Source organism: Pseudopodoces humilis, chromosome 3, assembly GCF_049639895.1.
Source record: "Pseudopodoces humilis isolate 2021_Gansu_Grassland_sample_001 chromosome 3, ASM4963989v1, whole genome shotgun sequence".
Taxonomy (NCBI): Eukaryota; Metazoa; Chordata; class Aves; order Passeriformes; family Paridae; genus Pseudopodoces; species Pseudopodoces humilis.
Window position 1 is genome coordinate 21701192 of NC_142202.1, and position 24241 is coordinate 21725432.

Sequence of the window (24241 nt, forward strand, 5' to 3'; positions counted from 1 at the left end):
CTATCTTTGTCTAGCTGCACAAGACTGGAGTAATGTGTCTTCCTACTGTCCCTTTAGTCCCTGGAATTTTTCCATAATGCACAAATTAATATGGAAAGTTAGTTATTCTGATTAGAAAAATATGTAATTTAGACAGGCTTAAAATTTAAATGTTCTTTGATTGCAATTTTGTTTTTTCCCCTTCTGAGCTCATGCTGTCCTCATATCAACTATGCATTATTCTATAAAACAACTGACATGAAATGTTTAAGTAATTTTAAAAGAAATTATAGATGGACTCTTTCATGTTTGCTTTCCCCATACCCATGCTTTGCTTTGTATTTGGCATTTTGTGGAGTGCAGATGATGAGCAGTTTATTATGGGTAAAGCTGTTATTTGAAGGACAACACATGGATGCTGTATAGTAGCATGATGTATTTTATTTATTGTAGTATTCATAAATCAGAGAGAGGGGAAGTTCTGAGTTCTGTGAAGAGAAAGAGAATTATAATTTCCACTTGGAAAACTGTTTAGGTCAGCTCCAGGAGGGAAAGAATGACATTTGATCATAGTGGACCTGAAGATGAACACAATTTCCCATTTACTGGCAAAGAAGTATTAGTGATGAAAAACTTAATATTTGACCTTGAGGAGCCTCTTCAAAAGAGTTATACACAGACCTTAGAATATTCAGCTACCAAATGCTTTTGGCAAATTCCTGGCTGAAAAGCATCAATTTCTAAACAAAACTTCTTAAGAACTTATATACCCCACACAGAGAGCAACTAGAACGTTTTTCTAAGCCATGCTAGTGCATTTTCTGTCATCTCAGTAACCACTTTACAACATGGACACTCAAAGGTAATATGGACCATACTGGAGATTCCAGCCATGTTCAGTGGCTGCAGAAACAACTGTGCCAGAGGAACACTCAAGCACTCCCTGACCAACAAGACGTTGAATTCCACCAGAAGCCAACTCTACACATCAAGAGGTAGTTTGACAGAACAGTCCCCTTGGTGGCAATGTTGTCCCCACACGTTCACGTCTGTCTCCTCCATGGTCCATAGCTAGATGCTGAGGCAGGGAACTGAGGCAATTTAGGTTTTCTTGGCTGCTAGCTGCCCTAAGGGACTCTTAAGTGAGGGCTGCTCCCAGCAGAAATGCTTGCCCAGGCTTGCTGACCATGCAGCTGCACAGATCCTGGGATCTGCCAGTTTTGCCTGCCCAGTTTTGCCCAGCAGGGTTAGCCCCAGTTGCTGTCAGGCTGCCCAAAATCCAAACTGGCTGGCTGCTCACAGCTGAGCAGGGGGAGGCACAACTTCCAACAGAGCAGCAGCAATAACTGTTGGATGTAGCACCATCAGAAACTGCTGTGGTCAGTCCCAAATCCTACTTGGCAGTCAGAGGGTAAAGGTAAACACTGAGGACAGAGACAAGACATCAGGAATCACTATCATCTGCCTGGAAAAACCTATAAGATACTTAAGGTGGGATTTACATACATATGTAGGATTTGGGAATAATACCTTAAAAGGCTTAATTTTATTATAGAACATGGAGGTAAGAGATTCTGCAAATCCTTTGGAAGGAAAGAAAATTCTGAGGTATGGCTTGTTGTCCCAAAACAATTGAAAGCAGTTCTCTGCTTATTTTATCAAGCTTCTAAGGTAAAGGCAGCACTGGTTACCTTGAACCACCTGGCATACAATTTGTATAAGCAATTTTTCCATGCTTTTGCAATTTTGATTTTATCACAATAAGGTCAAGGCAGTTGGTCCTAGAAAAATATGTTTCAGTTAATTCTCCTAGACTCTGAACCAGGTTGACACCAGCTTCAGATGAAAAAATAAATGCCCAGTGGTCCATAAAACAAGTTGTTCCACTAAACAAGTATCGCCTGAAAGAAGATCTCACATGCCCACAGAATATTATTCATCCAAGTAGTAAGCCATTAGTGTTTATCATCTCTAGGTAGACATTTACAAGATACAGGAGACAATGGTTTGGTTGCAGAATGTTTCTGGAGGAGTAAAATACTATGGAAAAGTGGAGAAACACAAAATCCTATTGTTGAAGTGTCTGATGACTCTCATTTACTTCAATAGGGTTCACATCTCTTTACTCTGTAATGTTTTTTAGAAACTGTATGGAAGAATCCTGTGTGAAAATCTGGTTGAAGCAAGGCAGGTTGTACCCCACAAAGTTGCTCTAATAATTAAAATTAAGACAGAATTTAATCCCAAAACTACTTATTTTAGGTTATGTTTCTACTACTTCCATGTACTTCAATATACAGAAGTAGGTTAAAATTAAACTAGCAGATATTTTTATATTCCTGTTTTGCCTAAGATACTAGATCTATTCAGATAATCACTTTTTAAAAATCCATTTTTTAAAAGAAGAACTATAAAAATATGCCTGACGCATTCATAGGATGATGGCCTGTAATTCAGCAAACACAAGAAAACTGTCCTGGCCCCTATTTGTACCCAAGAGCTTCTGCTAAAAGATGCAACATGACAGTAATTACTTTTCTTTTTTTTAAAAAAAGCACACTATACATTTCCTTTTGATTTGTAGCTGTAACAGACCTTTAACAGAAGCCATTGTCTCTCAAGTAATTGATTTCTTTGCAAAATACAATCTACCACAAAGTACAAACCATCCCGTTTCCTTCTAATCCCTTTCACCTACCCTACTTTCCAATGTTACAGGAAAGTAGGTGTTACAATTTAAGATAGAAAACATAAGTTAGTGGGATCATCTCCCCTTCATATACCTCAATTCTTCTGCAGTCGAAAAATTTAATAGGAATTCAAAGGGTTTGATTTGTTTTGAAGTTCATGGGAAGTATTACACCAGAAAACAGAGTAAATGCTCCAACATAAGGTAGGGATCTTCTACTAGAAGATCCTGGGGAAAGCGTGGACGAGGAATTGGTGTCATTAGCCAGGACAGTGACCTCATTTCAGTGACCTATCAGCATCAGGGACAACACACAATGGCAAAGCATTTAATATTAATATGTAAATGCTCTCAAGTGCTTTCTAAAATGTCAGTTGCCTCTCCCAAAATTTACAAGGTATTATTTTGTAACTACTGTATTATAAAACTGTTACGAAGGTGTGTTATAAGCAGTTACTAATGCCTTTGCTACAGGCTGAACCTGTAGGAGCTGACTGGCAGTGGGCTGTTATGGATGCCTATTTAGGCTAGGTCAAACTAATTCCTCAAACATGCTTTGCCAGTATTTTATTTCAGAAAAGTGATAAACTTTTGGTCTTAAGAGCTGTAGTGCTGATGGTTCAAGAGGCAGCTAAGTAGGTAAATAGAGTAGTTTTCAGGGTGGGAGAAGAAAGGGGATGGCAAGGGGAGAACAGGCATTATGTGCTTGATTATACTTTGTCTCTTATACCATAGTCACCATCAGATGGACGTAGGCTATTTAAAAGGCTTTTAGATTCAATTAACACATTTCTAACTTCCCTGCTGGAAGCAGGCAGTCATTGCAGTACTAGAGGAATAACTCTAGAAATGCCATTCAGTATTTAGAGGCTCAGATGTACCTCCAGTAAATTTCTGTACACACATTCCAACACTTACTTTTCAGGAGGGTGTAATGATTGACACACTACTCTTAAATAGAGGCAGTTTGAACAGCAGATTAATAACATAAACTGACAAGCTATAGGTACCTGTCAACAATACACAGCAGAGCTGTGGGTATCTTTGGACTAGAACAGTTGCCACATTAAAAATACTTTGTTTATTAAAAAAATACGTACCCTAGAAGTCTGAAAGAGACCACGAGTAAGTATTGTGTAGATTTTACACACTCAGCTCACTTTAACTGCTAACAGCTTTAAAAACAGGAAGACTAAAACCTCAAGTCTATGAAGGTCCGACAACAACTTGCGTAATGCTGGTGCATCGTTGCTGGCATTGTTAAGCCTGGTCTTGATACCTCAGTGTCAACATGCCTCAGGTGCAACCACCACATGCTGTTTCAGTCATTTTGTGGCTTTCTGTGGAAGTATGTGCAGATCTTCCTCATGGAAATTGAAGTGGCTGCAGCCTAGCAAGAAATAAAACCAAAACCAACATGAAACACTTTTAGGTTAACAGCTCATTTGCTGCAGGAATCTCAGTCTCCCTTCCATCACTGTTCCAGTTTGCTTGGCTTCCCAACTAAGAAAGTAAGTGGAAAGGTTCTTTACTACAATGTTTCACAGATAAGAGGCTTACTAACCACAGGCAGCACTGTCTAAATCCTAGGGTTGTCCTACTGCCATGAGAAATGCAGAACTCCAACTGCAGTTTCAGCTTCCCTACAGCAGGTAAGAGAGCTGCAGATTTCCAAGATAGAACAAATTCAATGAATGCTGTGGGGTGTTTCTGGCATCTCCTCAGGCTGCATCACAGGAGCATCCCAAAATCTGAACCAGAGCATACTGGGCAGGAAAGGTAATTTTTCTATAGAAATCTCTCTCCAGGGCAAGTCACTCTGTCTTGTGTTTAAGCACATACAGCATAAACCACAAGTAGTCACAAGTAGCTGTAGGTTTTCTATAACCAAGATTTCTTGGTACAACCACAACATGAAGATGCTATGAATAATTTCAGGACTGGTGGTTTGCCCAGGTCATATCTGATAGAAGTGCTGGAAGGCATGTAATTAGCTAAGAAATGAGATAAGCCTCAATAATGGCTTTTAGCCTTAGATCTTTTAGCACCAGATATTCAAGAATACAACTAAAATTTGATGATTGAAAATTTACCTAACATTTACTGAAGTAAGACTCAGTCAAAGACACTGGAAGACTTGGGAGTCCAGTTTCAGAGATAAGGCAAGTCTGGCTTGTTTTAAAAAATGTAATCATAATTTCCTAGTTAAACCCTCATGCCAATATTTTTAGCTGCTTTATAAGCTTAACTTTAATTTCAGAACCTAGGATGGGCTCTGTGACAGGCTTCCTGTACACCAAAAGCAGGATGATGTAGGTCAAATCCTGACCTCTCACTCTTGCACACTTACTGTTTTCTTCTAGTTTTCCATTGAAGGAACTGAAGACATTATTTAATGCCCCACAGTTTTAACATGGGTAACAAATTCTTTTCCTACCTGAGCGGGAAGAGAGTTTAGCTCTTTCTTCCAATGTTTAAGTGGCTTTCCAGTAACATAAACAGGCAGATGTGATGGTGAACACATGAACAGGAGGTCTGCCAGGAAAGCTGTTGGCATATTGTGCCTCTCAGACTACACTGTACTTAAGAAGACAGCTACATCCTTCAAACATCCAGCTGGGAGCTACAAGGATCTCTGAGCTCCAGTGTGCCTTAAGTCCCTTGAGAACAAAGGACACATCATAAAAATTCTGTTCCTGCATGGAGGGGCTTAGCAGATCACAGCAATAATGTATCTGGCTTATTAGGCCAGAAATCATCCCTTTCGTCTATAGTCAAAGGGATCAGATAATTCTTTGTGTCTGAGCAGGAGAGAACAAACAAGGGGAGAGTGGCAGCTAGGGATAGCTTATTTCATGACAATGTTGTTGGCTGCCCTACTTACAGTTTTCGGCAAAGTGGCCACCGCCACAGACTCTTGTCTTTTGGCACCGGGGCTGCAGAGTGACAGGGGGCTGTTTGGTGTGCTCTGGCTGCCAGGTCTGCCAGTCCGTAGCTTCTCTCCCAGAGCACACAACCAATTTTTTGTTTCAGGAGAACTGTTCTCTTTATCTGCTACCTCAGTGTCTTTCCCACGTTGAGATCTGAAAAGATAGGGGGAAGTTTCAATGCCTGATGGATTAACATGGCTTCCAGAAAGGGAAGGCTCTTTCGGGCTGTGGTTGGAGCCTTCATGGTTGCTACACAAGTCAGCCAGGCTGAGAGAGTCTTCATTAGCAGCTTTTTCCTCTGGAACCAAGTGACATAAATTCAGCTTGGATTTCTTAGCTGCATGGTCCAGCTCAGTCACACAGCTACAGGCCTGCAGACACTTCTGCCCCTCATCAGCCTCCTTGCTGCAGTCAAGCCTTCTCTTGGCACGCTTTTCAAACTGTGAGTGTGGGACTTGAGGAGGGCAAGCAGCTTCCAGGCAATCCTGAGTAACTTGGGTGACTTCTGCCAGGGCTTTTCTAGGAGAAGAAGCCATTTTCTCCACTTCTGGAGGAGAAGAGCATGGAGTCCTTGTAATCCAGTGTTTGATGGACATTTTGGAGGAAGAGATTGGTTTGGGAGACACACAGGGGCTGGCTCCAGGTGGCTTGGCTGGGGTGGAGGCAGTGGCAGTCAGGGTTTTGAGAGTGACTGTGGGAGTGTTGGTGGGCAGCGGAAGGTCCCCGGAGTGAGTGGGAGCACAGGCAGCAGGCCGTGGTGAGGAACTGCACACGCTGCCTGCTGTCAGGGCCTTGGCAGGAGTGCTTTGTGGGCTGGCTAGTGGCCCTGAGAAGGGAGAAATAAGTAGTTTGATGAGGGACACAGAACAGCAAATTAAGGACAGTCTTTTTAAAAACACCCCTTCCAACCAGGACATGAATTGGTGCTGTGCGTCAGATGCACCCTTTTCAACTAAGAAGTTGTATAAATCCCTCTGAGTTTGGTTAAACTGCTACAAGCCCGTTATAAAATCCTGTGTCACACTGACAAAGTACAATCTGCCCTGCATCTTTAACAGCTGCATAACCAAGCTGAGGGACAAAGGTACTGCAAGGAGGTCCCACAGCTAATTACAATAGCAAGGAAGCCTTACACTGTGATGCTCTACCACGTGAATAATGCTCCTAAGTCAGGTGTTACTGACTGCGTATTTTAAAGACTTTTTTAGTGAAGGACATACTTTCATTCTCTTGTCTTTTTGCTGGAGGGCTTCCTGCAGTTCTGTATTAGAACGGAGATCCAGTAGTTATTTACCAAAGTTAGGGAAGTCTGAGAAATTCTTCACCTCCTGAACAAGGACTAAATTCTGAAGGAAATAAAATCTCTCAACAAATGATTCCCAAACAGGTATTTCAGTGGCTTTTGAGCTCACTAGCCAAGACATAAATCCCCCTTCTTGTAAAAAGGAAGTTTTGAACACCCAGAAAACACCAGTCATAGGTAGGGGGCCTAAGGACCTCACTAACAAGAGTGGGAATCATACATAGCAAAGATCTCAGTCTGCAGCAGTATTAGAGAGGTTATTTTAATTTTTTCAAATGTTTTTAGCTCCATCCCCCTCACACAGGGAACACATTAGTAGGTTTGCAAGATGCCTGCTTTCTCATTCATCTAACTTATGGTAATGCAATTAAATGGGGTAGTGCCTTAAGTAACTTTGTGCACTTCCACTGCTGGGCACAAGAGCACTAAAAATTTTGTGTATACTGTGGGTTTAATCCAAATTCCCCACTCTCAGCACTAGCACTGCACTATAAAGCACTTCATTAGAAACATGAGAAGTCTAGGGGGAATAACCTGCCATTTTCTTTACAATGCTGGGCTGTCTCACACACATGTTGAGTGAGCACCTACAGGCCTGGTTATACACCATACTAAGCCTCTTCTAATCCTTTAACTGTGTTATCTAACTAGTATTCAAAATACAAGTACTGCTGTATCAGAACAAAATTGAATAGGAACCCCTATTAAAGGACCCTGCTACGAATAACTTCAACACAAAAAAACGAGTTAAAGGCTCCTTTCCTGATAAAATATGCTACTTCATAACAACTTGCTTCAATCTGAGCTATGAGAACATAACGGCCAAGATTTCTTCTCCTAATCTTTGGTTTAATGAGCACTTACAAGACAATAATAACTCAGCCAGGAAATTAGTTGCACTCAAATATCTAAGCTCCTAGAGGGGAAGAAGGTAGCAAGCTCAGCAACTCTTAATCCACAACGACCATTACAAATTCATTCAGCAGAAATATTGCATGACTAGTTGGGTATGAGCACTTTGAATCCCAAACCAGTCTTAAAGTTATGCTGTGGACACACTGGATAATGGAAAACAAGTTATCCTTGGAGTAGGATGACTTCTTGTCATGGCAAGAAGCAAACACAAATTTGAAATAAAGAATATGAAGATACGGCTTTCTTTTTTCCTAGGACTGCCTGCATTTTTCAGGATTCTACTAATCCAGTTTCAAGCTGTTTCCATTTATGCTGACACTGCACATGGTACAATACTGCAAATACCTGCAGTCAATCTGCATCACACCAAAGGAGGTTATTTTGTATGTTTCCTACCCTCTCTGCCACAAATCTTCTAGAGTGGTATAATCAATCTCAAGATTTAAGAATCAAGTTGTCCGTGCACAGGCCTGCTCCAGAAATTTGGTTACACAAAACCACAGAGAAAGTAGTACAACTTACAGAAACCACAAAAGTAATTGCTAAAGTAAAGGAAACTCTGGTTGCTACACTGGATGATGTAGGTCAACAATCAATACACAACCTCAATCTTGTAATTTATTCGTCAGAAATGGGTGGGGAACTAACTAGATTCATCCCAGCAGGTCAAATAGTATTCTGCTTGCCAGCTCTGAATCAGTCTCTGCAGATAACTCCTATATTCTAACAGCACGTGTTTTGTTTTCAAGAGCCAAGGTCAGCAGGAAGCCTGCTGTTGTGTTTGCAGTGTCTGTGTACTTCCTCTTCCCTCCTGTGTTACTTTAATGCAGCAAGAACAAGGAGAAATAAATAATTTTTTCTGGTATTATTGCCAAACCTGACTTGAAAAGTTTTAGTGTGTAAGATACTTTAGACTTCACATTTCTGGTCTAGATCTATGTTTACTTTCGTTTTTCTGAAACTATGACACAAATATATTTTTGAGGCCTCTCTGAGGAAGAGTGTGTGCACACAAAACAATTACCAGCTATGGAGTGGACCTGGCACTCTCCCTCCTATTGTCCTGCAAACTTCCTGCTAGACTTGTTACTCACTGGCAAAAGGTTAGAGGTAATATTATCCCATTAGTGGGATTTGGAGACCTTCAGCTTTTATGTGTGTTGGCCAAGATGAAATTCATTTGGAGGGTGGCTCGAAAAGATAGGTGGAATGCAGGAAGTCACAGCAGCAGCTGCTGGGAAGCTATTGTATTCTTAATTTCAGAGCTACGCTACAGAGAAGCTCATCTTACTTCACTTTGGGGGGAAGGGCACTTCTCCTTTCACCTACTCTACTGCAACAAAATGCAGGTTACAGACAAATCAAAGTAATATTATGATCAGGGTTCCTTTCTTCTGGTCTAAGGTATTGCCTGTTTAGTGATTCCCTTCTCTACAGAGCCCACATCTGCTAGCTAGCTCAGAGCATGCTGCACAACTTGCCTGAGCGCCCAGGCTTGGTAGAAGGGTACTGCATTTTTTCACTAGACTTAACTCATGAATAGATGATTAATTCTGGGACATTACAATTATAACAAATGTCTATATGTTTTTTTGAAGTACTTTCACTACACAGCATTTCATTTGGGTGTATATGGTCAGTACCACTGACTAAAGATGAAGGAAGAGACACAATACTGATAACTGCACCTGAGAAATCTGTGCACAATGCAACTATGGGCAGAAGCAAACAGTTCAGAGTTTCAAGGCTCTATATATGTGCTGTCAGCCCTTTGCTGAGTAAACTACCAAACTGGAAAAGGCACATGATCTTACTGCTCTCAGTTACTATTTGGTAGGGGAAAAAAAAAAGTGAGTTATTGCTACAGTGACATCTCCTTTAACTGTTCAGTTACTGAACTCTGCTGAAACCCACTGAAGACCTGGCTGCCCAACAAGATGTGTCAATGAATATCAGCTTTGCAGTCTGGCCATACAGACTTTGCCATACTTGTAAGCTACTTCAGCTACCTTGTCCTGTTGATGGCAGAAGCGTTTACAAATATAAGTGCTCGTCTGGCTATATGAGGAATTGCCTAATATGAGAAAAACCTCAGAAGGCTAATAAGACAAGCCAAAGGCTTTTGTTGGTACAGAGAACAGACAAAATTCAGCAGCCGTGTTGCAGAGCAAGATAGCTCAGAGGCCTTACCTGCTCCATGTTGTTCTTCTGGTTTCCTCTGAGTGACCCAGCCCAACAAGTTGGCTTTTCTGTATACTGATTTCTCTTCCTGAGGACATCGTTGTAAGCGCCAAATCCTCACAGTGTTGTCATCAGAGCATGTGGCAATCTAAGTATAAATCTGTGTGTTAGAGCAACCAGAGCACATCCTATGGATCACTGGCTGAGTGAACTGGAACAGCTATGTCCAACACACCAAACCAGTATGAATGATGGTGAAGCTTGGCTGAAGGGGTACAAGATTGACCATTCAGCAATGAAAATAACCCAACAATGTTTCATTACTGCACCAGACAGCAGTATTTGTTTTAAAGCAGGCAAGGCTACCACATCCATGTCTTTCTGCTATAGAAATGCATGGCTACATAACAGACACTGCTCTGTTTTGAAATTTCAGGCCCTCAGTAGACAAAAGCAGCCACAATCCTTTTTGCACCTACATCTTAATCTGCCTCTGTTGCTGAGGACATCTTCTGCTTGGGGACAAACGTTTGCAGCACACTGAGAAGGTGACATTGGATGGCTGTTGCATGACCTGTGCTATCTCTTCAGAGTCAGGTGTCAGCAGTATCTGGCAGAGAACCCAACTCTGCCAGGAACACAGCTCTAGAGCCCTGCCGCAGCATCACGCGCTCTAAAAAGATCTCTGGAATCCCAACCAAAGGAGTAGCACCCATCTAGCCCACATTTTATGGCTATCTTCAGGCAGATTAACTGGTTACTCTACAGGAAATCAGTAGAAAGAAAAAAGAAATGCTGTGGTGAAAGTTCATAGCAATCTGAATGGGGCAAATGTTTCTACTCCAACCTTTGTCACACCAATGTTGTCCCTACCAAAAGCAACCTTCTCAAATCACACCAAGCAGCTTCCCGACCTGTCTTAGCTCTATATTTTCCCCTTTTTCTCATGCTTTAGCATCTGAACAATGGCTGACTATTTCTTCCCTGTGCCAGTAACAATTTCAAAGGTCAAATTGGTCTGTATTTCCAATGCATCATGATCAGGATGCTGGGCTACCTCTACATCACAGATTTCATCTGAAATGCCAGTTCTCATATTGTTTATCTTACACCAGTAGAACAATTCCTGATGTTTCCCTGCAGGACTCCCATCCTCCTATACTGTAATGCTTTTCTGAAGCCCTGGTGCTGCAATGCAAGCTAGAGAAAGAAGCTGACTTCTTTAACGTTGTGGGGTGGAAGAAATTCTGGCTATCATTAGGACACTGTTCAGGATTTTTCAGGGTTATTTCTAGTTTTGAGCTAGGCCAAAAATTCGAACCAACTTCCTACTTCAGCTGTTTTCCTTTTTAGTGACACCTGGTGCATAACTACTGACCCAGTTTTCACTGGAGGCTCTTTTTATCATAAAAACAGCTCAGGTTTTGAAAAGAGGTCACAATGAAAAGAGTCCATATGTTTTTTAAAGGGCATTCAAAACTTCTCGCCACTCAGCAGTCAGAGAGAAAGAAAGATGTGAATATGGAACACCAAAACAAGCCTTTGGCTTATGAAAGCCCTGATTAAATGATTTCATTTTTTTGTCTCTTATAGGTGGTATTAAGCTCTCATCAGGAGAGGTCTTTACTGATTTGCAATTTCTTAGACTTCTCAATTAGCCTAAACTATCTGAAAATAATAAAAAGGTTCTGATACATTGTGTTAATATGACATGGTTGGATTACTGTCCCCTAAATGAACATTTTAGAATTGATTGGCTAAAAATTTCCTCCCAAAACAACAAATGCTGCTGCCGTTTTGAAAAGCAGATGTTGTCACATCACATCTATTGTTTCACAGGAAAGGCCATTTTGCAGAGGACAAACCTTAGTGAAGTCTGAAGGACACCAAGCAATGGAGGTAACTTCCTGAGAGTGACCAAGGAGTATCCGTGGAGGAAGGCTGGGCTCAGAAACCTTAAAAATTCCAGAGAAAAACAAGCAAACAGTCAGAAGGCACACAGCCTAATATACATCTCCAAGAAAAACCCCATATCCCACCTGTGAAGCATGTGGATACTTCCCATCTTTCCTGTATGAAATGTATAAATCAAATGCTCTCAGCCTGTCATTATGAGGTAACAACTGAGGAAGTCCTAAGCAGCAATTCATGGAAACACTTGTTCAATTCCTGTTACACACAGGAATTCTGCCTCCAGAGCTGAGAGCCCAAAACATGAGAAGCATTTTAAGTACCTCTACCTGTTCCAGGCAAGATGCTTAAATGTTGAGAGGCTCATATTTTGAATCAGGTTAGGCAAATATATTCTGCTGCTGTTTTACCAACGTCCCAATCACAGGTCAATGGTTTATTAAAAAAATGAAACCACTGCCAACAAAATCCCATAGATGAACTTTCACTGGCTTCAGAACTGGCATTTGTGCAACTGCCAAGTGCCTGTTCCTTCTCCAGCCAATCAGCTGGACAAGAGACCCACTCAAGAGTTCAGCTTAAGAGTTCTCAAAATCACTCACATTCATTCAACTGCTCTCTATTTCTCTCACACTCTTCATAAAAATGATTCCCCTATTCTATAGTATTGCTACTTATCTTTGACTCCAGCTCGGTTAAGTAACAGACAGCTGAAGCCAGCATTAAGTGGCTCACAGAAGAAAACACACATACACACACACAGATTCTAGCCAAGTTTTGCTTGCTTTCAGCAGGCAATCCTTTCTGGTTTTGTGAGTCACCATCATTGGTGTGACATTATAAGGGAGATTTATCAAGGGGGTTTGCATAAATGACTGAGGGAATGAACAAATCCTTTCCTGTCTGGGAAAAGGAGTAGACATTACATATAGGTTTCAAAGGAAGATGCAAGACTTTGGGAAAGGCTTCTGATTTACAAACGTTTTTCTCTTGTCGATCATCTACAACAGCCTGCAAAACTGCAGCTTCAGAACTCAAGTTGTTCTGATACAAACAGGTTCATCTTAATAGCACCTTTTTTTCCCCATGGCATGATAGAGGCAATCACTTGACTAAACATCCACTAAATGCCTTGGTCAGAGCATTCCCTTCGCTGCCAAAACATGCAATGCCATGGAAACAAAATCCCTATTTAGGGAATAAACAGGAGATCTTGGTGCAGAAAACACCTTCACTTACAGTTAATAGCAGTCTTGCTAATTATACATTCATGGCAACCAAAACAGTGGTCCAGTAGCCACTGATAGCTGGAAGGAAAGCAGAAGAAGGGAATTACTCTTTCTAGGACACAGTGGTTTTACACTATAGCAGTGTAAATTGAAACAACTATACCAAATTTATATTACTGTGAAGAAGAGTGCACAGTTATGGCTGCATCCACTTGGATGGACTGGCAGAAGACTGTCAGCCAGTCTGCGCGTGTTAAGTCAGGATTAGCCACAGCACAGGCTGCATTTTGTCCCTGAACTGACAGGATATTGCTGGGGAAGTGAGGGCTATTGTGGAAAGGTTAAAAAGAGAAACCTAGGAAATGAGACTTTTTTCAGTCACTCTCCTCACTGGAAACAGCTGTTACATCTATTTTCAGGATGCCATGTAAAATGGTGTCTATGGTCCTGTGCACCATATGATACAGAAACATGCCCATTCCAGGGCTGGGACACTCCAAAGCATAACTTGATATGGTTTCCTGGGAGTGATCCACATTTAAGAACTGAAAGAACAATGGAAGTACAAGTCTATAAATGGTATTTGTTTATTACCAGAAAGGTATCTCAGATAGGTACCATCTTTGTGGAGAAAAACCTCTCTGCTCTTCAGCTTATATAATCTTATGGTTGTTCAAGAGTGAAAGTTCATTAATTGATGAACTTCTAATTAAAAACAAACAAACAAACAAAAAAAAAAACCCAAACACGATAAAAGAAGTATTCATTGCCTGGAAGTGACTTATAAAGAAAACAGACTGAAACAGCATCCTTGTCAGCAGTAACTTCTATCCACAGTGTTTCTCACCCAAACACAAACTTAGTACTGCTGCAAAAGTTTCTCAAAGAAATCATCTAAGTGGAAAAGGTCCTCTGCATTTTATTCCTCTGTAGGTACAGAAAGAACTCTTCATTAAGGTCCTTACATCACCTCTTATCTACTCATGCAACATCTAACCATTTTTTTTTCACAGCAAAGCAAGTCCTCATGCCATGAAAAGATACATATGTTTCAGAGTCAAATCTGTCAACATTTAAATTAAGAAGCCTTTGAATACTATAGATCTTGAAAGAGACAAGTGCACTGCAAGTCCCACTTTGTAATATGACTATGGTATTAAAAGAAAAATCATCTGATGATTTATTTTATAAATGTGCAATATGATCTGTCACTCATATGCAATAGCAACAGAAGCCTTCTGTACATTATCATATTTTAAATGTGCTCAAATGCTTAAATTTTGAGATAAAATTACATCCTTGAATGCTCTCAACTGAGTCCCAGCCTGTGTTCCCAGAAAGTATCAGAACACATGAATGCAGAATGTGCAACTCAGGTTTGCACAGGCATTTTTGCTGAATTTGCACAGAACATGAGGAAGGTTAAAATTACATCCCTTGGCATAGTAGTCCTGCTACTATAAACTCCTGCCTCCACTGACTGAGCAACCCAGCTCTTCCATGTGTTCTCTAAATTAAGGTGTGCTCTAACCACAGCCTCAGCAGGCTGACCCTCTCCTCTGAGAGGTTTGTATTTTACTTTCAAACTCGTTGTGAAATGGACACACAAGTCAACAGTCCATAAAAAATATCCCAAACCTGAAACAGGCAGTCACCTGTGGTTTCTATCTATTCTACTTCAGTAAGTCTACTCTGTTCTCCTATGAGGAACATGAAGAATAGAACTTGAAGCATACCCTATTCTGAGGTGCCTGCTACTAACTTGGTGACATTTGCATTTCCTACACATCACTGCAAGATGTTAAGTGACAAAGCCCCTCAGCTGTCAGACAGTGCTTTGGAATTTTGCTGACGGCTCTGGCTGAACCTTTGCTATAATACAAAAGCTTTAACTACTGTAAATTAAGCATGAGAAAAAGCTATATCTGAAGCAGGAGCTGGAAAAGGAAGAGGTGGAGGGAAAGAGTGCCCTTTAAAACAATTAAACTTTTAGGTTTCTGCTAATGTGCTCCATTGCTAAATATGAACCAAGAACTGTCTGTCTACTTGTCATAGCTGCTTGAACCAACAGGAGTGAAAGAGGATTTTAATGCCCATTAAAACCAGATTAAGAAGAGCAATTTGCAATAAGCAGCAGCGACGAGAGAGGTACTGATAGCAGGAGGTTAGCTCTGTTTTACATTAAGCAATTACATGAAGCCTTGACAGCAACACACACGCTCCAGGTGCAACCCATCAGGAGCTAGCTGCTTTGGGTAGGATTGGGAAGCAAGGAGTGTTCTATGTGAACTTGACAAGCAAATGCAGCTCCAGGCTGCACACTTGGGTCTCACCCCACTGCCTCACCTTCCAGATGTACGCGCTGCAGTCGCTTGAGCCACTGACCAGGAACTGGTCATCAGGGCTGGTGCTGGATTTGATGTAAAAGGTTGAATTCTGGTGTCCACTGAAAACAGCCACTGTGAAGAGAAAATAAAATAAAAAAATAAGTAAAAGCCCCACTCAGTGCACAGCCCTGGAGTCAGTTGTGCAAGAAAGGCTGATCTTACAGGCTTTTCCTGCCTAGCCACATATCCTTTGGAGAAAGTGGTTGCACTGCTCCCTTGCTCTGGGGCTCTGGCAGCAGGAAGTTTTTATTATTCAACTGGAGCCCTTCAGGCTTCCCAAACAAACCAGTGGCAGTTTATTAAAGCTCTAGCTTGACCCATATCACAAGCAGGCCCAGCCCTCACCTGGGCTCCCCCACTACTCTGGTTCAGCTTCCCTGTCCCTTCCTCCCTCACTCGCCATCACCAGTCCCACTCCATCAGCAAGGGCAGTCCTGCGGCAGGAGCCTTCTTCCACACAGGTGGCAACAAAGGCACTGGCTGCTCCTTCCTCCCACTGCCAGCAGTTTTATTTTGTCAATAAAACTTGCATTTTGTCAGTCATGCTCTGCCGTACTTAAGGCCTTAGTAGTGTTTGCTAAAGCCTTGAAACCATCACCCCAAATGGCTGACACTGCCCCTACCACAACAGCTGGCATGAGAGCTGAGCGTGGATCCAAAGTGCTTGGCTGCACCATGTCCTGTCCTCTCATGGAGCACAAAGCACAGGTTTCCCAGTGTAGCCCCAGGCTGGGCTGGCACCCTCTCCTCCAGCCCTGTTCTGGCAGTGGCTCTCGCAAAGGAAACAGCCCACAGTCTGAGAGGACACGTAGCTGCCTTCAGCGGCCTTTGAAGAGTTGCAAGACCCCAAAACACCCTTGGATTTTTTTTGCCCACAGCTTTCCCAGTGCAGTGGCCATCATCCCTTCCCAAACCAGGCAGCAAGTGCTGCTGCAGGAAGATTTCCCGACGAACGAAAGCCGCCTCAGTGCTGGGTAAGAGCAGCTGCAGCCGCGGTGAGGGCGGCACAAGGGCGGGCAGGCGCTGCCCTCTGCGGGAACCGCACGCTCCGAGGAGCCGCGCCACAGGAGCTCCGTGCAGCCGGAGCAACGGAGACTGCTCGCCTCAGCCGCACACACACAAGGCAAGAGCTCCATGAGGAGGCCGAGGGGTGTGCTGGCAAGAGCCTGCTCCTGTGAGGGGATAGGCCAGGCAGCCCATTCCCACAGAGCAGCTGGCGGTGGCACCCGGGGTTAACCTCAACAACCAAGCTATTAATATTTACTACTTGCAGCACTTCTCCACTCTGGAAGAATTCCCACCCACCAGACTGCCTTCCTGAAGAGCAGACAGAAGGACGCATTGTTAATTTCATTTCAGTTAACTGAGAGACTGAGAAAAGGCAGTGGAAAATAAATTATGTGTCTGGCTGGAATGCATCTAACAAATTTTGCCACTGGCCTATGGCAAAGCAGCTTCGTGCACCAAAGGCTCAGGGCCATCTTGTGCATGTAAAGGTCACAGATGCAGAGCTGAAGGAATCTGAAAGGCTGAGGCACCTTGATATCTGGGGATCCTTTCTTCCAGAAACTGTGGTAGAAGTTAAATTGAAAAGACACCTTAAAATATCTGAAGTTATCAGGTGACCACTTTCACTGGGTTCATATCTAAAAGTCTGACAAATCAGTGATTGCCAGTAAGCAGAAGATTCAAACTTGCTTCAGGCTGGATAGTAGCCATTCCTCACTGGATAACTAGAGCTAACACACAAACTACCATCAGTCTCTGTCTGTCTGAACCAGTATCTGCTATTATTTCATGTGGATGGTTTAACACAAAATGCGGATCTCTCCTACACAGCTTTAGAGATAAGAGCATGGAATAGATTTCCTTCAAGTGTTGAACCTGGTCCCTGTCCCTCTGTGTCAGAGGGACAAACTTGCCTTTCTACACTCTGTAACATCTATTGTTTTTGCAGGTATTTCCACAGATATCATGCTTACCTGGAGTGGTCCTTAAACTTGTCATATTGAACATGTAGATACTGTCATCAGTGCAGTTGGCAAACAGATTAGCACCAGTGGAATCCAAAACCAGGCTAGAATATCCTACAGAGAAAGAGTTCTTCATAAAAAAAAAAAAATTGGAAAAGAGATATTCTTAAAGAAATGCCCAGATGCCCAGAGAAGGAAATTTGGAAAGGATCTGTGACATGCATGAGATTGTCATGGTAAAGTTCCTATGTTTGACAGAGCACTTGCTGAAGAAGAAATATTTCTAGAATAACATCTACATTTTCTCATGAGGATTCAGGATGGTATTTAGAAAGGAACTGCACCTTCAGAACAGGCAAGTGATTTATTAGATAGTTTCAAACAGTTAACAGGAACAACCAGTTGTAGAAGCAGAGAACAAAAATAAAGAGAAACCCTCATGCTTTGGTAGAACAAGCCATTTTCTGATTTGCTAGTCATTCAGGTCAAAGAAAAATCTTTTGCTGCAGGCAAATTATTTCACAGCTACCTCCTTGAGGATTTGCCTCAGGTTCCTGGGACTGACAATGACCATTACCACGTTGGACAGACAACTCATCAGGAATTACTGTGTTGCATCAGAGCATTGTATGGCATTAAAGGTACAAAGAAGACAGAGAAACATGAACAAGTGTGCTATTGTTTTTGATAAGAATTTCAAGAAGCGATAATATAAAAACCCAGTCCAGTCTGTTGTCCTTGCAAGACACAATGCAAAGAAAGTTCAATCTGAATTTTAGTCATGTATCAGAATTACTAGCTAAATTCTTCATCAAGAGCTCTACTGTTCCTCAACTCTGTTTATGAAAATGCACTGCTGAGGCTTCTGCAAGTTTTTATCATTGGTGCAGTGATATAAAAGTCAGGCATATGTTCACTTTTCAACTTGAAAATTTGGTGTTGGCAATCAAAACATCCTGCACAGTTTGCCAGTTTGATCAACAATTGGCTATAAAGGTAAGATATGTCACTGACAGTACTACTTAAATTCGTTCTGCACTCTAACAAATCCATGTCCAGTGCCTTACCAAGCTTGCGAGTGCTGGTTCCAGGGTAGCAGAAAGACCTGACGGGCAGCGGGTCCTGGCGGAAAGCGGCGTAGTTCTTGCGCAAGTCCCACACTTTGATCACACTGGAATGGAAAAGCACGAGTGTCTACAGCTTCCAAATTTCCCTTTTCATGCTGATAAAGCCTTTTAAGAGCACAGAAAGTCACGTTGCTCATGACTGAGGAGTATCCAGTGCTAAAGAGACAATAACTGAGCAGGAGCAGAGCAGAGCCATGCTGAAAGCCAAACAATTGCTCTGCTGGCCATGGGTGAGCACTGCCTTCTGTAACAAACACAAGACAGAACAAGAGCCTAGAAGCTCTAGTAGTACTCTAGTAATGGCTCTACTCAACTGGTAAAACAAAATACATGGATGCCTTTATACTTCTGACAAGTAGTTTTAGTTTGCAGTTTTAAAAATTAAGTCTTCCAATTTTTTTTACTTGCTCTTTGGAAGTTAGTCTCTGTCATGAACCATAGGCAGGAGAGTCAATCATATCTGCCTCAGAAAGGCTCTGTCCACATGGATCCTGCTAAAGAATTGAGTCCAAGAGGATAATTTCTATGCTAATCAATAAGACAGTTTGCTCGAGCTCCAAGATGCTGCAAGGGATATGGCACCTAAGAGAATGCATCTTTTGTAACTCAAAGCAACATTTTCTCAAGCACTCCTACACATATCTAGATCCTGACCACCCACTCACATCCAAAAAGGCTGTCTAACAATAATCTGTCTATGTGTGGTCTCGTAGGTCCATGAGAATAAAGGGAGAGAGAGGGAAGAATTGCTCTCATTGTGCCCCATAGCTAAGACATTAAAATGAGCATTTACCACATATCACAGTTTGTTCAGAACTACAATCTCCAGTAAAGAAGTAAAACTAATGCAAGCTGGCAGCATAGCTGCTGATTTCACCTAGCAGTAGCTCTAGCCTTGCTGGCCACTGAGTGATCTTAGAGAGAAAATCTCCCAATCTTTTTATGCCTCTGAGAACACAGAATAGACAGGAAAGCAGGCATCCTCCCTCCTTACCCATCAACAGCTCCTGCAGAGATTAGAGTATGCTCATCCTGAAGCAGCACCACAGTTACACTCTGCTGGAAATCCTTAAAAAGAGAAGAAAAAAGAACTTTATTTTCTTTTAAGCTCAGCAAGATATTGCTGCTTAGTTCAAGGCCATGTGAATGCAGGGAAAACGTCCTCCTAACCAGGCACGAGAGCCTAGAAACAGCAGATGTCATTTAGGATACAACAATCCTTTGAACACTCCTACCAGTGAAATTACCACTGAGAGGTAAGTGTTAGGGCAGCAGTTTGAGATAACACCTTTCAGGTCACAGATAAGAGAGCTACCTTCATCACAAGGTTTAATAGATTAAAAATTATTAGGTCTTACACCACTAAGGCAGTAAGTTGTCTGGTCAAATTAGGGGGGTAAAAAAGTTACAACTCTCCATATGTCCCCCTCAAAAAGGTAATGCTGGGCCACTCCGTTCCTCTCTGGGGAAAAAGAACCAAAACCAAACAAAAAACCCCCAGCCAACCAAACAAAAAAACAACAAAACAAACAAACAAACCCACAAAAAACCCAACAACAACAAAACCCAAACAAAACCAAAAAAAATGTGTTTTCAGATAGCATTTGCCTAAAGTTGGCTTTTATGGGAAATAGGCTGTTAGACAACAAAACAATGTCTAAAATTAGCCATAGCAATTGACCATGACAAAAACCCCTATCTCTGCAAAAATAAATGGAAGCATTTACCACATACAAGCCACATATTTTTCATCATATTTACACAGAAAGGATTCTGTGAGTAACAATGTCCCCAGCAGAGACATTTTGTTTGTTGCCCAGATACCCACCACCGAGGGAGCAAGTCCTCTCAGGCTCTGCCTCTTCTTCTTCAGTTTGGAAGGAGTCTGCTTGTCAACCATGTTGTGTGCTCCACTGATTTGATTCACTTGCCTGTAAAAGCCATCTGAAAGAAATCAAAGGCATCTCAAGTAGTAGTTTACATGCAATTTTGCTATCGCTTTAATAAAACAGGTATCAGCTTGGAATTAGTCCTAAAAGGTGGCTTAGGCTGGCCTTTAAAATCATTACTATATTCTGAAAACAAAAATTACTTATGTACAAAACCAGTGAGAAGAGCACAGTGCAAAAAAACTACAAAGGTCAGTGAAGCATGGACAACAAAACTAAAACTGATCTAGGCAATTTGGCTCTGCCTTTGGAAATCGTTACCCCTTGGACTGTTTTTCACATGCATCCTGGTCTGGAGTGCTCAATCCACCTCATCCCATGCAGAACGGTGCTCACTGGAAGATTTCCAGTGCTTTTCCACCCTATAATTTTCTGTTTAGCCTTTTGTCTGTTAGTTTATGAAATATGCTGCCTTACTAGAGTAATGCAACTTTTCTACTTTTTTTTTCCTACACCTTCCACTTCAGTCATGTGGAGTCAGTCTTTTCCTTCATTTGCCTGTTTGAAAAACCAGGGAACCTGGGACAGATGGAAAAGCAAGACATGTTCAGGCAAAGAAACAGTTGTGGCAGAGCAGGGAACTGGGAAAAGGCATGAGAGGAAGGGGCTGGGGAAGGAAAAGCTCCAGGAAATAAGCAGGAGCAGAATGAGCTCATACCTTACTTACAGTAGGTTTTCCCCCAATATATTCAGTTGCTGCCAGCACTCACAAGCTCTTTTTTCTACACTTTCTGCCTTCCTTCCTATGCTGGCAGGAGCCTTTCCAACTTTTCTTCACCCCTCTGGATGGCTCTGAACTAAACAATTTCTCCCACCTCATCGGCTTGTGTGGTGCCCTAACAGGGATGCATTCTATACAACCTCATCTCCTTACCTTCACACAGGGAATTATCAAACCAGCCTGTGGCTTGATGCTGCAAATCTGAGACTGCTGCAAAGTGGAGAAATGTATTATACATAGCACAGATACCAATTCTATCCTCTTAAGGTACCTAAAGCAGTACAGTTATCTGAGAATGCTCTGCTGCCTATATTGTAATCAAAAGTATCAGTCCAACAAGTCCATTGGAGCAGTCCTTTTTCATGAGATACCAAGCTTTTTTGATACACATCTGAAAGTTTATTTACCTTTCTTGTTGCACCTGGTATCCCAAACCATGATGTTTCCATCTCTCCCTCCAGTACAGAAAACAGCTGAAAGAAAAAAAAAAAAAAAAAGTGTTATTAGCTCCTAAAAGCATTCACTTAAGTAACTGAATGCAGTACAATTCCATCTGGGTAACTCTGGCTCTTCTCCCACCACTTGGGATGCCAGTCCTAGAAACACAAAATTCAGGCCATTGTTTTGCCATGCTTTTTGACTTGTTCCCTTATTCTTACTATTCTTTTCTTGCTCCCACTAGAGAAACCAGCTTATGGAAAGCATTTTCACACACTTGGGTATGGAACCTGACATCCTATCTTATCCCAAAATAAGAAAAATGCAGATTTTAGCATCAGGACACCATCAAGTTCCAGCAAGACAGTTTTGCTTTCCTGGCTGGTTCACTGCGCAGTCCTGTGCTATTTCTACCTGTCAGTTTCCAAAGCCCTTTTTAAGCCCTTAAAGTACTTTGCCAGGGGGAAAGAAGGAAAAAAAACAGACAACAGGGAATATCAACATTTACCTTTCTCAAATCTGGAAAAAGCAACTGACTTGAGGCTACACTGGTGACCTTTGCATATGCCAAGAAGTTCACCAGCTCTCACATCCCACACCTTGGCTGTCTGATCTCCTGAAGCAGTGACCTTCAGAAAGAAAAATAAAAAGCTTTAGTCATTTTCTGTACACAGTCGCCAAAGCATGAAAAAAAAAAAAAGTTGGATGGTAAAAGACTGCTTACAATCTTGTGTTCCCCTGGCACCCAGGCAAGGTCAAATACAGCATTTGAGTGAGCCTGCCATTCTAACAAAAAAACAAAAGCCACGATTAGTTCAGTGCATTGCAGGATGGTATTTTGCAGAAGACTAAATGGCATCAGACACTCAAATCAGAAATCTTGTCAACAGTTTGCCTCAGGGATGAAAGACAACAGAACAATTCATCTGCTACTGCTGTTTTAAGAGCACATTCATGCTGCTGCTTCGTAAAGAAGACTCAGCAAAGAACGTGGAAGGACTAAAATACTGCCTAGAATTTACGTTTTAAGGACTTGCCAAAAGCTCTCTTGGATTCCAGCAAATCCCATACTTGTCACATCAAATGAAGATCACCTTCTATACAACATTTACCTTTAAAGATGAGCTTGCTGGTGCCCTGTGCTTCAGTATCGTACAGTCTAACAAACCCTTCTTCATTTGCAACTGCCAGGATGTGCTCCAAATTTGGGGCTGGAAAGAAATTGAAACGTATTATGCTAGGTAGCTAAAACATAATAATGCCCATGCTTTTTGTGAAGGGCCACAGATGCTTTAAATAGGGAATGCAGAAAACATAAAGCTGTGAAATAAATAGCATTTATATGGCAACATAAGTGTTAAAGCACAGAAATATCGGCAAGCATTTTTTCTAGATGTTCCGTTCAGGAATGACTATACACGGGCAATCAAATGGCTCCAGGAGCAACTTTCGAGATAATGCCTCTTTCACCAGCTATAATAGCTTTCTAGTTACCGTTTTCTGTATCTAGAGTACCTATTATCTACAGCCTCCAGCATTTTCTACAATCTGACTTGGAAAAGCAGGAAGCCACCTTAGAGAAATGTAAAATCTCATGCCAAAACTAGAGTACAATGAATGAAAAAGATGCAGGAGCTTAATTGCTTAATCCTTTCTCTCATCATGGGAAAATGCTGGCAGTGTGTGACTGCCTGGTGACATCCATCCACCTCTGATTTCCACCTAATTTTCACCCTATGATAGCTATTATATATTTTGAACAAAGCTCAGTTTCTCACCTATGTAGCCTCACACTGTCACCAAGAAGACATACCTTGAAACAGACACAGATGAAACAAAGAGGCATTAAAGTAAGTTCTTTGCAGTTGCTTCTTTGAGTACTTTCCACCGGTATATCTGGGTGCACCAAGATCCAGTGCTTATCACGTGTAGGAGCAAGCACACTGTTACCAGCTCACTTTAAAATAAGAAACTGCTGACGACAGAGCACATACCCTGCGCCCACAAAAGGCCTTTCAGGAGGTGACTTTACCTGTAGAAAAGGTGCAGCCGAAAGGAGGGACAGGCATTCCCGTTTCCCCGCAAGACAGGTGGCCATCTTCTTGGCTGCACTGGTAGCTCTCCAGGAGATGCTGCAGGGGAAGCGCTGAGGACCGACCTACAAGGGGACAGACGGACCGTAAACGCCTCCGGCACCACAGGCTCGGGCACCAGGAGCCGCGAGGCGGCCGCCGCGGCGGTGCAGGCGGCCGGGGATGGGTCGGGACGGGGGGGCTGTGGGGAAAGGCTCGGTACCCACCGGCGGGCTCGGCGGCGCGGCGGAGCAGCGCGCGGCACAGCATGGCCAAGGGGACACGACCGGCGCGCGCCGCGCCAGCTCCCGCCAAACGACCGGCCCGCCAAGCGCAACCCGCGCCCTCATTGGTCAGCGGCGAGCGCGCCGCGCAGCTCCCGCCTCCTCTCATTGGGCGGTGCTGGGGGCGGGGCCTCCAGGCCGCGCCCGCCGCCG

General features: G+C 42.4%; 1 protein-coding gene across 1 annotated transcript; it reads right to left on the minus strand.

Annotated features, from left to right (window-relative positions):
- Positions 1-402: 402 nt before the first annotated feature.
- On the minus strand, positions 403-24150 carry DTL (denticleless E3 ubiquitin protein ligase adapter). Its single transcript, XM_005523428.3, has 15 exons — positions 24032-24150; positions 23765-23890; positions 22845-22943; positions 22457-22518; positions 22241-22361; positions 21702-21767; positions 20453-20568; positions 19619-19692; positions 18565-18668; positions 17507-17611; positions 15484-15596; positions 11863-11952; positions 10007-10145; positions 5553-6424; positions 403-4058 (listed from the first exon to the last, which is right to left on the minus strand). Exons 1-15 carry the CDS (start codon positions 24072-24074, stop codon positions 3990-3992), a joined length of 2199 nt encoding a protein of 732 aa, XP_005523485.2. The 5' UTR covers positions 24075-24150; the 3' UTR covers positions 403-3989.
- Positions 24151-24241: the final 91 nt, after the last annotated feature.

Bases quoted from the DNA above. Each gene is read 5' to 3' on its own strand.
- DTL (XM_005523428.3), bottom strand. From the start codon at position 24,074: ATGCTGTGCCGCGCGCTGCTCCGCCGCGCCGCCGAGCCCGCCG. The intron at 22,362-22,456 runs GTAAGCAGTCTT...TTCTTTCTGAAG, and splicing joins TGCCAGGGGAACACAAGATT to GTCACTGCTTCAGGAGATCA. The intron at 11,953-15,483 runs GTGAGGCAGTGG...GGAATTTTTAAG, and splicing joins GCAGCGCGTACATCTGGAAG to GTTTCTGAGCCCAGCCTTCC.